The sequence below is a fragment of the Oncorhynchus nerka genome, linkage group LG9b (assembly GCF_034236695.1).
Source record: "Oncorhynchus nerka isolate Pitt River linkage group LG9b, Oner_Uvic_2.0, whole genome shotgun sequence".
Lineage (NCBI taxonomy): Eukaryota > Metazoa > Chordata > Actinopteri > Salmoniformes > Salmonidae > Oncorhynchus > Oncorhynchus nerka.
Window position 1 is genome coordinate 32,853,238 of NC_088424.1, and position 16,795 is coordinate 32,870,032.

The following is a 16,795-nucleotide window of genomic DNA, read 5'->3' on the forward strand; positions in this document are numbered from 1 at the left end:
TTCATTTTCTACAGTCAATGACACCAAATATGCTTGTCATCTCAGTCAACACTCCCCTTGTCACCTTGTCCCCTTACAGTACACATATGCCATCTCTACATCCCTCTCCCCCTCATTTCCCTCTACAAGAGCCGGTGGGGTGGGGGTGACTAAATAGGAATTAGCACTGCTTGTCACTGAATACAGAGGGGAGATCATGTAGGAGACTTTTATTTATAATTCTCTTCTCCCCTTTCAATTTGTAAAGTTATATCACAGGCAACACACACACACAGACACACACACACACACTTGCATGTCGACAAATTCACAGAGCGCAAACAAATGAAAATGCTTTCACAATGGTAAAACTATGTCTGTTATCATTGAGTGAAGACTGATATCCCCTAGGACAGGCCAACTGACCTATGTACTGTAACTCTAGTGAAACCAAACCAGAAGCGTCACTCTCATCTCTCGCCCCTGTCCCCCTGTCCCTGTGTGACCTCGTGCCACATTCTAGCACCGGGCAGTGCTAAGAGCAGTAAACTAGACCAGCACCCCTCCAAACATGTCCCCTCATCATCCTAAATCTATTATTTTTCGCCAGGATCGGAGTCCATCCAAACTAAGTATGGGGAAAGTGTTCCAGGACTATCTCTGCCCATCCCCCCCGCCCATCATTCCTAGTCTGTCTTAATTTTTCCAATGGGCTGTCAATCGATCTCTTGCTCTTTCTATTTGAAACCATCGCCTCTGTCTCCCACCATCCTCTTCTTCACTGAAGGAGAGGTGGGGGCAGTCTGTTATTCCTCTCTGACTCCGCCTTCTTTTAACCCAACACACAAACACGCAGATGCAGACACACACCCATGAAAACTAGCACACACACACACACACACACACACACACACACACACACACACACACACACACACACACACACACACACACACACACACACACACACACACACACACACACACACAGGATCTGTGTCTTACTCTCGTCAGCCCTGTCACCTCGCCAGCCACTCTACTTCCCACCCACCTTCTTTGCCACACACACGCACGCACGCACGCACGCACGCACGCACGCACGCACGCACACACACACACGCACACACGCACACACACACACACACGCACACACACACACGCACACACGCACACCTACATCCATAATTGAGCCCACCCCCTCTTGCTCTCTCTGCCCTGTTTCCAGCTCCACGTGTGAGGAGTTGGTCTTGCTCTGCTCTGGGTGGTGGGGATCGGAAGTCCTTCCTCATTTTTAAGAAAATATTTAAATTTTAACTCACTGAAACTACAATTAATTTCCAAATAAGCAAAGAAACATGAATTGGAGCTGGGTGCTTATGGCAGTCCTTCTGTCTTGCGGGGGACTGTCATGGGGTGAGCAGGGTTTGGACTTCCCTGAGTACGATGGGATGGACCGGGTCATCGAGCTGACTACCAAGAACTACAAGTCTGTGATGAAGACGCATGATGTGATGGTTCTGTACTACCATGAGCATCCCGGATCCGATGCCGTTGCCCAGAAACAGTTTGAAATCGAGGAACTGGCCCTGGAGGTGGGTCACGGGGCAAGGAGGACTTGGTCAGGGGACAGGAGGCTGGGAGGACTGGGTCAGGGGACTAGGAGGACTGGGTCAGGGGACTGGGAGGACTGGGTCAGGGGGTGGGAGGACTGGGTCATGGGTCTAGGAGGTTAAGGGGTTCTTGGAGGACTTGGTCAGGGGGCTGGGAGGACTGGGTCAAGTACTAAGAGGACTGGGTCAGGGGACTGGGAGGACTGGGTCAGGGGACTGGGAGGACCAGTGGAGGCTGCTGAGGGGAGAATGGCTCATAATAATGGCTGGAACAGAGCGGCTAGAATGGCATCAAACCATGTGTTTTATGTATTTGATACCGTTCTACTGATTCCGCTCCAGCCATTACCACAAGCCTTTGCTCCCCAATTAAGGTGTCACCAATCTCTTGTGGGGAGGACTGAGTCTTGGGACTGAGAGGACTGGGTCAGGGCACTGAGAGGACTGGGTCAGGGGACTGGCAGGACTGGGTCAGGGGACTGAGTGGACTGGGTCAGGGGACTGGCAGGACAGGGTCAGGGGGCTGGGAGGACTGGGTCAGGGGACTGAGAGGACTGGGTCAGGGGAGTGAGAGGACTGGGTCAGGGGACTGGCAGGACTGGGTCAGGGGACTGAGTGGACTGGGTCAGGGGACTGGCAGGACTGGGTCAGGGTAGTGAGAGGACTGGGTCAGGGGACTGAGAGGACTGGGTCAGGGGACTGAGAGGACTGGGTCAGGGGAGTGAGAGGACTGGGTCAGGGGACTGAGAGGACTGGGTCAGGGGACTGAGAGGACTGGGTCAGGGGAGTGAGAGGACTGGGTCAGGGGACTGAGAGGACTGGGTCAGGCGACTGGAAGGACTCGGGCAACTGAGTGGGGGATGGTGAGGAGAGGGGATGGGTAACTGGGAGGTAGAAGTGGGACACACAGTGCCTGGGTAGGGATGCACCATCACTGCTATAATGAATCAACTGGATGAGGCATGATAGTGTGTATTAAGGGGCTACGTGGATACAGACAGTATTTACAGGTAACTAAGTGTTGTTGTTAAGGGTAAGGCAACTCAAATGTGGCCTTTGAAACATGCCACAACAGAGACAATGATTAAATTAAGATGTTCAAGGCAATATATAAGAAGCAAAAGCTGCAATGGTCCAACTATTGCATGGATTGGACAGTTTACTGAATTTGAAAGGCTTTTTAGTGAATGAATTTGGTCATCGGGGTAAATGGGTAGAGGCAGACATGAGATAGTAACATAAATTAATAATCAGCTGATACTATAAATTGCTAAATAAGCGCTAGTGCCTGGAGGGGACTGTAGGAGTACTGTGTTGACTCACCTGCTGTTCCAGAAATCTCTGGGTTGCTGGAAATATCCCTGGGGTGTATTGTTTTAAGACTGACTCATGATTTTGTGGTCTTAGATGAAATGGGAGATGGTAGAGATGGGTCTGTCTTTAAGGAATGGCGTGGGGCAGGAATTAGTGCAGAGACATAAGAGAGACAAAAACATTTGTCACGTGCCTGTGGCATGGAGGAGGTGTGAGACAGCATTCTTCACATGCAAAGTGCTGAGTCGTGAGGACACGGGATCCCATCACAAGTCCTGGCAAATGGTTGACAGTACAGATAGCAGGTGTTCGACCTGCTATCTGTACTGTCAACCATTTATGACTCAAACATGACATGGACAGAAGTAGCAGGACCCAAAGTCATCAGCTCGTTGACTGATCTGATTTTACAATCCATAAGGATAATCTTTTCTAACTTCCTAACTTCTATCAGAAATGTCCTACATTTCTTGTATTGATTGTAATAGGGTGTGCGGAGTAAATCCATATGTGTGTGTACATGGCCATATGTCCATGTTGATATGTGTGTGTCGCCATGGGTGTGTTGTGTGTGTCTGTTTATGTGACCCTGTTCTTTGAAGTACGCCCCTCGCTACATCCATCACACACTCAACTGCCCTTTTTCTTCTCCCTGATTTCCAACTGGCCTTCCTACCAGCCAACATGCCATCCCAATAACCCCTCACGATAGGCTAAAGGTCAAAGGTTAAAGCTCCATCCTGTCACTCAAGACGTTCAGCTGCAGAACAGTCCCGTTCAGCCTGGTGAGAGGGTTACACCCATAGCATGATCATTTAGACGCGTCATCGCCTCATTTCAACAGTGTCTGACAGAGTTACACCGTAGGTCTGCTTCAGACTACAGCTCCGTACATAGAAGAATAATTCACCCATAGAAATAAAATGTGTACATTGTATTTCAATGGCTACACCACTCCATTGTAAATCTGTTACTTAGAGAACTCCACATAGGCCTACTGTCAACACAATTCCATATGTTCAGTGAGAGATGTGCAGCTATTCCTCATTCACTCATATCTGAGCAATATGGATCACAAGAATGTGTGCATTGTGTGATTTCATAGACACTTTTTTGATTAGTTTTGGCACCAAAGCAAGTGCCAACCTACATTTCGAATTAACTACATTGTTCAATCTTAAACCCCTGCACTTTCTCACCCTTGAAAGGGGATAACGGTTCTTGATCTCCAGTGAAATCAGTAGCCCTCTCAGGAGGCACAAAGGTTATCTCATTCAGCAGTGAAACCCATAGGGTTTATAAAGTGGTTTATAAAGAAATATAAATGCTCTTCAGATGGCCAATGAGCTAATCCTCTCAAATCCAGCTCTGCCAGGACTGGCCCAAATTCTTAGGACTACAATTTAACCACTTTGGACTACATCTTCCAGGATTCCCTGAAGAGAAACACAACATAGCTCTGAAAGCCTGAAGGGCTATTTTGGGACTGGTGCCTCTTAAGGAGTTGTATGGTTTACTTTAACTCATTTAATCACCTGGGAAACGAATAACAAACAAATATACCAAAGTCTACTGTAGAATTTTGCCATGACCAGGTTCCCAGGTTGGAAATAAACGCTTCAGGAAACAAACACATCCACTTGCGTGTGTGCATGTATGTATGTATGTATGTATGTATGTATGTATGTATGTATGTAGGTCCGACATGTGTGCATGTATGTAGGTCTGTGTGTGTGTGAGACATATGTCTACTCAGCAGGGTGTTTTGATTAATGATATATTAATCATCATCTGAGAATGCTTGCCTGCCCCCTCCTCTGTATGTTATGGGACATCGAGGCCTAGACCAGGAGGTTCAGGCCCCAGTACTGCGGTGTTGGCTGACTGGACTGGGATGACTGACAGACGGCTGCAGTACTGTACCTGTCAGCGGATCCTAGAGACTTGAGCGTCACCAGCACCTTGCCAAAATAGTCCTTGGTTGGTGTGGCTCTGGGTCTATATTTATCAAGTGCTGCTGTTGTGGATGTTTGTGTATCCTAAAGTGCTGTGTTGCTATTTGAAAGGTAGTAGTGCCATGACATTATGTGAAATGAATGTGCACTCTGCACTCTGTTTTGGTCTATTGCAGAGAAGGAGAGAGAGAGAGAGAGAGAGAGAGAGAGTATATTACATAGAATGAATAGAACGGGCTTGGAACCTCTAACCCTGGCAATTTGACTGGTAAACTGATGTGTACACTCGCAATAGATGTGGTAAAGAGTTACAATTAAAAAACAAAATTGACTACCATAAACGATTTATATAAGCTAGCTATTCTAATCAGCTTCTATTCTAACTAATCACTTCTTCTAAACCTGAAAAGGGACAACTTCTACATGTTATGCAGCAAAAACTGCCAAATATATCCAAATCGGACTTAAGTAAACACATTGTGTGCCTATTCAATACCACCTTGCACACTCTTGCCTGCATCTAGCTGATCTAGGGTGTAATCATTAGTCCAAACAGTTGCAAACAAGAGTTTCTATTGGACAAGTTCAGGTATGTTTATCAGCACTCTGTTTTGTTTGCTTCCGTTTAAGATTCATTTTTACAGAATCGGCAAAATGAATACACCCATGATCCCCACCAACCACAGCTCACTTTCATAACAGCCACATACAAACAGCATGACCTCTTTGCTCATTGTATAATTCCTTCTCGCAGCTACACGCTATTCTGTGACCAGGCAAAAAAAAACTTTCCAAGCCAAACCTTCATACCATAACCGCTACACACAGCTTACATCAGGGTTTCCCAAACTCAGTCCTTGGGACCCCAAGGGGTGCACGTTTTGGTTTTTGCTCTAGCACTACACAGTTGATTCAAATAATCAACTAATCATCAAGCTTTGGTAATTTGAATCAGCTGTGCAGTGCTAGGGAAAAAAACACATGCAACCCACATGCTCCCAGGGACTGAGTTTGGGAAATGCTGGCCTACATCATTGTCACCATAGCTACTAAAACTAACGTGTTAGTAAACCCGATACAATCATGCAGTACAGTGTACAACAAGCGATACAGGCCCCTGTGGGAATAGATTAATACAACCAAAAGTTTACCTTGACTTGGAAGAGTTCCAGTGTTGGAAAGCCATAGCTAGTTAACATAGCATCCCTCTGTTTGAGCCGTGTGTCTCAGTAGGCTAAACTAGCTAGCTAGCTAACTATTTCACAGCGGTTTAGATGGTACAATGATTCTCTACACTATACTTGTTTTGTTACAAACTGAAATTAAGTGAACTATTAGAATTTTAGCAAGAAGGAAATGGCAGAGCAACTTCTACATAGTGCATCTTGAAGTGGAAAAATGTATACAACAAAATATAGCTAGCTCTCTCTCTATCTCTTGTATCTCCTTCATTTTGAATATTTATTTATTGAAAACTGTTCAACTATTGTCTCTCTCTAATTGAGTCACCTACTCATCCCATTGTATGCACTGCAGTGCTAGCTAGCTGTAGCTTATGCTTTCAGATTCGTTCTCTGATCATTTGATTGGGTGGACAACATGTCAGTTCATGCTGCAAGAACTCTGACATGTTGGAGGACATCCTCTGAATGTCGTCATAATTACTGTGTAAGTCTATGGAAGATGGTGAGAACCATGAGCCTCCTAGGTTTTGTATTGAGGTCAATGTACCCAGAGGAGGAAGGAAACTAGTTGTCCTCCAGCTACACCATGGAGCTACCCCAGAGAGTACTGTTGAGGCTACTGTAGACCTTAATTGCAAAAGTGTGTTTAATCAATTATTTGGTGACATGCATATGGTTTTATCTAAAAATGTTAACTTTTTTAAAAATGTTTCACTATTTTTATGAAATTCAGTGAGGAGGATGGTCCTCCCCTTCTTCATCTGAGGAGCCTCCACTGCATTCAAATGATGCTAACTGATGTGGCTCATGGAATGGAATTCATTTTTTTGTAGTGTCAGTTGAGTTGATTCAACAAATCGTAGCACAGATTGATGGGTACACTTCCTGCTTTTTCTTCCTGCTTTGCTGCTATGGGTACACTCTCAATGGCCAATCAAAAGAGAACCATCGCGCTCTCCCAGAAGCTTGGTAAAAAAACTGTAAATTAGGACAAACAAAAGGTGTAATGGGTCTGCACTCAAAAAGATGTCTCATAAAACGTACTTCGTTTTGAGAGAAAAAATTCACTACATCAGGGATAGCGTACACAGACGTTCCGGCTTTGCAGCCTTCTTCAGTGTGTAGGTAGAATTCCTTTTGAATTCAAAACAGCATTTGTAGGGAACAACCGATGAGACTGTTATACAACACTGTCCATATCAGATTTTACATATCGTTTATGAGTCAGTCCCACATATTTATGAAAGGCTGAGCTTCATGTCCTTTGCAGTGGGCTATCTCATGAATTGATGCCAGTCCACCCATTATGCCATCATCGACTTGAATGGAGACACCCATTCTATTCATTCTATTTCTATGGTATAATCTAGGTCAGGCAATGAGATAGATGAGGATAGCATGTCATCTCATTTAGATGTACAGTATGTGCTCCTCCCTCCTCCCTTCCCTGATTTGTCACGAAGCGAACTCTCCCCTTGCACTCAGGCAACAAACCTGCCCGCTTCACAACACTTGCCCCCAAACAGCAACCTTATATAGCTGTAGTAGTCTGTTTGGCTAAAAGCCTTTAGCTGAGTTTAGCCCTCAATCTATTTAACAGGCCGATCTAGATCCTGACCCCCTTAGAACCTCTTCATATGAATACCACTCCTCACATGACAAATATGGACACATAACTCACTGTGCACAGACGTCAGTTCAGCGTGTAGTTTTGATTCATATTTGATTGAGTTGTCAACTAACACGAATTCAAAGTGAAAATACCAAAAAGTCAAACCATGTCATTGAATTTAGGTTGGGTGAAAAAAAAATACAAAAAGTTCCTAAATTCATGCAATTTTCCACGTTGATTCAACGTCATCAGATTGAATTTTTTGTTGTTGAAATGACATGGAAACAAATTTGTTTAAACCAGTTTGTACACAGTGGGAAGTGTCTATGAGGAAAAACCTATTAATCTGACAAGTAAATAGTGGGGACTTTAGCTAAAAATCTGCTTTCCTGGGACAGCCTGCTATTATAATACAGTATAATAATTCACCTCGGACATTTGGGCCGCTGTTTTACAGTTAATCACAAATAAACATTCCCCCAAAAGGTACATAATATCAAACTGCACACCAAGACATAAAGCAGGGACCACTATTGCTTGCATCCTGCGGTTTCTGGCTAGGATCTTTAGGCCTACCATCAGTGCCAGCTATCATCATTGCCATGGTGTGGAACATGACAGCCTGGTTATGGGATTTTGCTATGCAATTAAATTAACTGCACAGAAGCACTGATAACTTATCCTTCATGTCAGTTTGTGTGTCTCTGTGTATGTATGTTTGGGTGCCTGCACCTCCTTGATGAAGTGCTAGAAGAGATATGTGAAAGCAGGGTTGCACCTGTTACCCCAACGCAGTCAGCAGAACTGTTATCCCACCCCCTCCATAAGCAGGCCATGGATGTGGCGACATCATTGGTTGAGCCGGTTGTCAGTTATAAGGGTCAAGTTTCACACAGATTTAGAAAGTGCATGGACAGCGCTCTGAGTCCCAGGTTTTTATGGTGGAGGAACTGAATGAAAATGTGTGAAATAAAACAACAACATTTCTGTTTGCTTTAGTGCGTACACAGTGCACTGAGAATGACACCTGTCCCTCCAGCAAACCCACAAAGCTGAGGGTGAAGTGAATGCACATCAAATTCCTTACAGAATACTCATTAAAAAAATTAAAAACAAACTCCCCAAAAGTCCTTATAAGTTCTTCGTACATACAGAAGATATTCCTGCTTAGGCATAAGGCTGCTACTGTGTTTTCAGTTATGTGAAAGTGTTGTTTTTTTCACAGCTTGCAGCTCAGGTACTTGATGACCTTGACGATGAGGATATTGGATTTGGCCTTGTTGATGAGAAGAAGGGCAGTGTTGTTGCTCAGAAACTAGGTAAATACGCACAGAAATAGACACTAATTACAGATATTCAAGATTCACAGGATTATTTATAGTTCTGAGGCCAGTTATGGTGAAATTGTCACCATCTTTAAACATGATCCATTTGTCAAAGTGTCACAATCTAATCTAGACATCACCACTGACCAGGTATGTGCTCAGTGGAGTAAACTGCTTGACCGGACTCAATGGATGCATCTCAATAGTCATACGTGGATTCCTCTCCTTGTCTTGCCTCCTTCCTCTGCAACTATCAATGTAGATAATTTCCCCTGTGGAGAGTGCTGCAGAACACTATTTCCCATTTCTACTTGTTTATGTGCACGAGCTGCTGTGTGGGTCACACTTCGACAGGCTGCTGACTAAGATACCTCACTCTTAAGATGACAGTTTTGCGGAGTACTGTTTTTCAAAAAGGTTCTTTTGAAGGAGGGGGTCACTGAGACTTACACTCTCCCAGAATTAGGAAATATATTATAGGAGAAAGCAATATGCTGGACGCCCATTGCCCACTGAGACATCACCTTTTGAATTATCTCACCTCAGTGATGATGAAGTAAAGGAAACAAGGAGAAGCCACTACACTTTTGAGATGGACATCTTGTGTCACTGTGCTAAGGCAACCTATGAGCAAGCCTGACCTCTAGTGGATTCCCGGGTATGACTGGATATGTAAAGCCCCGAGTTGAAATTCTGTTGTCTCCTCAGGACTTGAGGAGGCAGACAGCATCTACATTTTCACCGAGAACGAGATCATTGAGTACGATGGGGAGCTTGCTGCAGACACAATTGTGGAGTTCATCTATGATGTATGTGAGAGTAATGTAATCTATTTATGCTCTCTTTTACCTGGCTGCAATTTGTAGGAAACAGACTATTTATCCACTACTAATATATTCTGTACTGTTTCACTCTATTTTCCCACACCATGATATTCCTCTCTCCATACATCCTTCTTTTACTCTGTTCAAGGTTCTTGAAGACCCAGTTGAGATCATTGAGAATGATCCGGAGGTTAAAGGTTTCCATAACATTGAGGAGGATATCAAACTGGTTGGCTACTTTAAGAGCGAAAAGTCTGAACGTAAGAATATATCATGTATTATTTATTTATTTATTTCATTTCACATTTATTTAACCAGGTAGGCTAGTTGAGAACAAGTTCTCATTTACAACTGCGACCTGGCCAAGATAAAGCATAGCAGTGTGAACAGACAACAACACAGAGTTACACATGGAGTAAACAATAAACAAGTCAATAACACAGTAGAAAAAAAGAAAAAAAGAGTCTATATACATTGTGTGCAAAAGGCATGAGGAGGTAGGCGAATAATTACAATTTTGCAGATTAACACTGGAGTGATAAATGATCAGATGGTCATGTGCAGGTAGAGATACTGGTGTGCAAAAGAGCAGAAAAGTAAAGGTAGGTAAATTGGGTGGGCTATTTACCGATGGACTATGTACAGCTGCAGTGATCGGTTAGCTGCTCAGATAGCAGATGTTTGAAGTTGGTGAGGGAGATAAAAGTCTCCAACTATTTTTGCAATTCGTTCCAGTCACAGGCAGCAGAGAACTGCTACTGTATATGTAGCGAGGGCTAGCCGACTAGAGCATACAGGTCGCAGTGGTGGGTGGTAAAAGGTGCTTTAGTAACAAAACAGATGGCACTGTGATAAACTGCATCCAGTTTGCTGAGTAGAGTATTGGAAGCTATTTTGTAGATGACATCGCCGAAGTCGAGGATCGGTAGGATAGTCAGTTTTACTAGGGTAAGTTTGGAGGCGTGAGTGAAGGAGGCTTTGTTGCGGAATAGAAAGCCGACTCTAGATTTGATTTTAGATTGGAGATGTTTGATATGAGTCTGGAAGGAGAGATTACAGTCTAGCCAGACACCTAGGTACTTATAGATGTCCACATATGTGGTGATGCTAGTCAGGCGTGCGGGTGAAGGCAGCGAACGGTTGAAAAGCATGCATTTGGTTTTACTAGCGTTTAAGAGCAGTTGGAGGCCACGGAAGGAGTGTTGTATGGCATTGAAGCTCGTTTGGAGGTTAGATAGCACAGTGTCCAAGGAAGGGCCAGAAGTATACAGAATGGTGTCGTCTGCATAGAGGTGGATCAGAGAATCGCCCGCAGCATCATTGATATATACAGAGAAAAGAGTCGGCCCGAGAATTGAACCCTGTGGCACCCCATAGAGCCTGCCAGAGTACCGGACAACATGCCCTCCGATTTGACACACTGAACTCTGTCTGCAAAGTAGTTGGTTAACCAGGCAAGGCAGTCATTAGAAAAACCAAGGCTACTGAGTCTGCCGATAAGAATATGGTGATTGACAGAGTCGAAAGCCTTGGCCAGGTCGATGAAGAAGGCTGCACAGTAATGTCTTTTATCGATGGCAGTTATGATATCGTTTAGTACCTTGAGCGTGGCTGAGGTGCACCCATGACCGGCTCGGAAACCAGATTGCACAGTGGAGAAGGTACGGTGGGATTCGAGATGGTCAGTGATTTGTTTGTTGACTTGGCTTTCGAAGACCTTAGATAGGCAGGGCAGGATGGATATAGGTCTGTAACAGTTTGGGTCCAGGGTGTCTCCCCTTTGAAGAGAGGGATGACTGCGGCAGCTTTCCAATCCTTGGGGATCTCAGACGATATGAAAGAGAGGTTGAACAGGCTGGTAATAGGGGTTGCGACAATGGCGACGGATAGTTTCAGAAATAGATGGTCCAGATTGTCAAGCCCAGCTGATTTGTACGGGTCCAGGTTTTGCAGCTCTTTCAGAACATCCGCTATCTGGATTTGGGTAAAGGAGAAGCTGGGGAGGCTTGGGCGAGTAGCTGCGGGGGGGGGGGGGGCGGAGCTGTTGGCCGGGGTTGGAGTAGCCAGGAGGAAGGCATGGCCAGCCATTGAGAAATGATTGTTGAAGTTTTCGATTATCATGGATTTATCGGTGGTGACCGTGTTACCTAGCCTCAGTGCAGTGGGCAGCTGGGAGGAGGTGCTCTTGTTCTCCATGGACTTTACAGTGTCCCAGAACTTTTTGGAGTTAGAGCTATAGGATGCAAATTTATGCTTGAAGAAGCTGGCCTTTGCTTTCCTGACTGACTGCGTGTATTGGTTCCTGACTTCCCTGAACAGTTGCATATTCTGGGGACTCTTCGATGCTATTGCAGTCCGCCACAGGATGTTTTTGTGCTGGTCGAGGACAGTCAGGTCTGGAGTGAACCAAGGGCTATATCTGTTCTTAGTTCTGCAATTTTTGAACGGAGCATGCTTATCTAAGATGGTGAGGAAGTTACTTTTAAAGAATGACCAGGCATCCTCAACTGACGGGATCCAACTTCCAGTATACCCGGGCCAGGTCGATTAGAAAGGCCTGCTCGCAGAAGTGTTTTAGGGAGCGTTTGACAGTGATGAAGGGTGGTCGTTTGACTGTGGACCTGTAGCGGATACAGGCAATGAGGCAGTGATTGCTGAGATCCTGGTTGAAGACAGCAGAGGTGTATTTGGAGGGCCAGTTGGTCAGGATAACATCTATGAGGGTGCCCTTGTTTACAGATTTAGGGTTGTACCTGGTGGGTTCTTTATGATTTGTGTGAGATTGAGGGCATATAGCTCAGATTGTAGGACTGCATATCCCAGTTTATTTAAAACATTTTATTTCTGTGTTTTTACTGTATATTATAAGTTATGTGTACATTTTATGGATAAAACAGTGTATTAACAGTGTATTTGTCAACAAAAAAATCTAGATTTGACTAAGGTCTTAACAAATGCCTGTAACATTTCAGATTATTTGGCCTATGTGGACGTGGCTGAGGAGTTCCATCCACACATCAAGTTCTTCGCTACATTCACTCCCAAGGTGAAGAACCGTACCCACTAACAAGTACATCCTCAAAATTACACTGGAGCTCTACTCTCCTTTAAAAGTATCCCATTGTTCCTTCAATTCAATCCTCTGTATTCCAGGTTGCCAAGGATCTGGGCCTGAAGGTGAATGAGGTGGACTTCTATGAACCCTTTATAGATGAACCCATAGTTATCCCCGGAAAGCCCTACACAGAGGAGGAGCTTGTCGAGTACATCGAGGATCACGACAGGTGAGATTCATGGCCACAGTGGTCAGAATGGCGATATACATAATGAGATGGGTCAGGTGTTCCTTCCTGGCTTTGTGATTTGACTTGTAAAAACCCTATAACTAGGTGTAAAGGGAATTTTCAGGTGAACCAAAAGGAGGGCAGTCGTTGATAATATCAATCAAAATCAACAGTTGCAACAGGGAGACACCTCCAGAAAAAATGTATAATCGGGACTGTTGGAGACGGGCCCCTTTACATTCTAATCGAACAGTCCTAAATGTTCTCTAAACATCAGCCCACGAGGCTTGTACAAAGTCAAAACAAAAGACAGTAACTTTTCTGCTACAGAATCACAGAGGGTTCATAATGTCATCAATACAATACTAATCAGTGTGTCCTTGTTCCTTGTACCTTGAGTAGCTGCGGCGTCAATCCCTATCAAACGATATGAGAACAATCCATAACAGTCAGTAACAAGTCTAGTGACCATCAACCCGTACACAAATGAGTGTTGCAAATAGGTCTCTGGAAGTCATGTGTATTACAGAAAGGGAAAACATATAAATATGCTAAGTATTGTGTTAATTACTCTTAACTGGCTATTCCCATTAAAGTAAGACACAAAGTTTAAAAAGTGTAACCTTGCTCAATGAACAATAAATAAATATCTGACGTCCTATTTCTTTATAGACCAACCCTGAGGAAGATGGAGCCTGATAACATGTATGAGATCTGGGTAAGCTATACCAACTATTACCATAAAAATCACCCTACAAAACAAAATGGATGATGTCTTCTTAGTAAGCATGCCTCCCCAATTTTTATTAAGTATACTGAACAAAAATGTAAACGCAACATGCTGAACAAAAATATAAATGCAACATGCTGAACAAAAATATAAATGCAACATGCTGAACAAAAATATAAATGCAACATGGAACAATTTCAAAGATTTTACTGAGTTACAGTTTATATAAGGAAATCAGTCAATTGAAATAAATTAATTAGGCCCTAATCTATGTATTTCACATGACTGGATAGGGGTGCAGCCATGGGGCGGCCTCGGATGGCATAGGGAGCCAGGCTCAGCCAATCACAATGTTTTTCCCCACAAAAGAGCTTTATTACAGACAAGCCAGATGTGGAGCTCCTGGGCTGGCGTGGTTACACGTGGTCTGCAGTTTTGAGGCCGGTTGGACGTAGTGCCAAATTCTCTAAAACGACGTTGGAGGCAGTGTATGCTAGATAAATTAACATTACATTCTCTGGCAACAGCTCTGGTGGATATTCCTGCAGTCAGCATGCCAATTGCATGCTCCCTCAAAACTTGAGACATCTGTGACATTGTTTTGTGTGACAAAACTGCACATTCTAAAGTGACCTTTTATTGTCCCCAGCACAAGGTGCACCTGTGTAATGATCATGCTGTTTAATCAGCTTCATGATATGCCACATCTGTCAAGTGGATGGATTATCTTGGCAAAGAAGAAATTATCACTAATAGGGATGTAGACAAATTTGTGCACAACATTTGAGATAAATATGCTTTTGTGCGTATGAAACATTTCTGGGATTTTTTTTCAGCTCATGAAACATGGGACCAACATTTTACATGTTGTGCTTATATTTTTGTTCAGTTATGTGGCCTAAATGTGCAAACAAGGATGGAAATAGAGTTGTAGGTAGTCTATATTCCCTATCCCAGTTTTCTTACCTGGTGTTAGTACGTTTAAGGAGTCTGTCTTTTCTTAGGAGGATGACATCGATGGTGAGCACATCATTGCATTCGCAGAAGAGGATGATCCAGGTACAGAACCAAAGGGGAGGCTAATGAGTCAATAGGGCTGGGTGGGGGAGGAGGGAACCATTGTCAGCAAGAGGGGTTTCATAAGGCTTTATGTACATTTGACACTTGACCTTTGACTTCCAAGATGGTTTTGAGTTCCTGGAAATCCTAAAGGAAGTAGCAGAGGAGCACAATGATAATCCCAACCTCAGCATTGTCTGGATTGATCCAGATGACTTCCCGCTGGTAAAATCATGGTCACTTATCAATACAATATAATCCATCTATCCAATTTCCCACATGAAATATGGGGGATAGTGATATGAGATTCTGATTGCTGTTGATTTTTTCCTGGAATATTATCCATCCTCTTTAGCTTGTCCCATACTGGGAGAAGACCTTTGGAATTGACCTGGGCTCTCCCCAGATTGGTGTTGTGGATGTTGAAGATGTGAGTAATGTTTCTGTCATGTATGAGGAGTCATGTGGTTCTACACATAGAAATAGAATGAATAGAACAGGCTTGGAACCTCTAACGCTGGCAATTTAACTGGTAAACTCATGCGTACACTCTGAATGTATTTTTTTGTAATGTCAATGTGTTGTTCAGTAGATTCAACAAATTACAGCACAGATTGATGGGTACATTTCCTGCTTTGCTGCTATGGGTACACTCGCAATGGCCGGCAGTGCACCCATTATGCTTTCACTGACTTGAATGGGGACACCCGTTCTATTAATTCTATTTCTATGGTTCCACTGGCATTAAAAAACATTCAATAGTCTATCTCTGGCACTGAATTGCTTTTGTCTCTCTATAGGCTGACAGTGTATGGATGGAGATCGACAATGATGACGACCTACCAAGCGCAGATGAGCTTGAGGAATGGATTGAAGATGTTCTTTCAGATGAAATTGATCCAGATGACGATGATGATGATGACGACGAAGACGATGATGATGATGAGTAAATTGTTTATCTCATCATTTCACTGGCCTATGTCTAAATCTGGCCAATATAATAGAATTGTCCAATCACATCATCCCCTTCCTCAACTTGTCCTTGTCCTCTGTTGTAACACTTCATTAAATTAAATATGTCCGCTCATATGGACATCCTCATGTTTTCAACATCCTTGCTCAGAGCATCTTGTCAAAATATTGTTTCATTTTTTTCACTTTGCTTTGAATCCATAAAAGACAGTACTTTCTCAGAGACCCATTTTTTTTATTCACACCACACCTGTAACTTTGCCATCCATACAATATGAAAAGGACACAAAAAATAAATTGTGAAAATAATACATTCAAAATACAACTATTGGATATTCATTAGTACTAAATCTTAAAACACCTGATGCTTCTGATTTTTATATTTCAAACAAATAGAGGGGTTACTTTGTTGATGCATTTTAAGTCTGAGTCCATCTGTAAACTTGTCGTCTGAATGTATTTTATTTTTGTTTTATTTTCTCTAGATTAAATGTTCACCCCTCTCCTAACATGTCAAATCAAAGGGTGCAAGCAGGCTTTTCCTACATACAGGTCATGGGTCATACCAACCTACTCTGTTGAATTATTGTAACTTTAGTTGGTAAGCTTTTTTTCTTCTTGTGCACTGAAATGTGCTGTAAATCACATGGATGTTTTCTACTGACAAAGAAATATAACAACAGTATTCATTTTTTTTTAAACAAGAAAACTTAAACATACTGTAAAGGCTTAAAATAAATGACAGTTTGGAAAAAGATTTGAAAACGACTTGTGATCTGGATTATTGTGTGTGTGTGGACATGTTTAACTATTCTTGTGGGGACCAGAAGTCCCCACAAGAATAGTAAACAAACATACATTTGACCAACTGGGGACATTTTGTTAGTTCCCACAAGGTCAAATGCTATTTCTAGGGTTTAGGGTTAAGGTTAGAATTAGTGTTAGAAT

The 16,795-nt window shown here is 43.2% G+C and overlaps 1 protein-coding gene across 1 annotated transcript; it reads left to right on the forward strand.

Moving 5' to 3' along the window:
• The first annotated feature begins 1,180 nt into the window (after positions 1–1,180).
• LOC115114669 (calsequestrin-1-like) lies at positions 1,181–16,604 on the forward strand. The gene is made up of 11 exons (XM_029643096.2): positions 1,181–1,570; positions 8,879–8,972; positions 9,687–9,787; positions 9,951–10,062; positions 12,775–12,848; positions 12,956–13,086; positions 13,759–13,804; positions 14,821–14,875; positions 15,000–15,100; positions 15,231–15,305; positions 15,676–16,604. The coding sequence occupies exons 1-11, from the start codon at positions 1,334–1,336 to the stop codon at positions 15,823–15,825; spliced, it is 1,176 nt and encodes a 391-aa protein (XP_029498956.2). The 5' UTR covers positions 1,181–1,333; the 3' UTR covers positions 15,826–16,604.
• Positions 16,605–16,795: the final 191 nt, after the last annotated feature.

Excerpts from the sequence above, each read along its gene's own strand:
- LOC115114669 (XM_029643096.2), top strand. The coding sequence starts at position 1,334 with ATGAATTGGAGCTGGGTGCTTATGGCAGTCCTTCTGTCTTGCGGGGGA. Across the intron at positions 1,571-8,878 it reads TCGAGGAACTGGCCCTGGAG|CTTGCAGCTCAGGTACTTGA; the intron begins GTGGGTCACGGG and ends TTTTTTTCACAG. Across the intron at positions 13,805-14,820 it reads ATAACATGTATGAGATCTGG|GAGGATGACATCGATGGTGA; the intron begins GTAAGCTATACC and ends GTCTTTTCTTAG.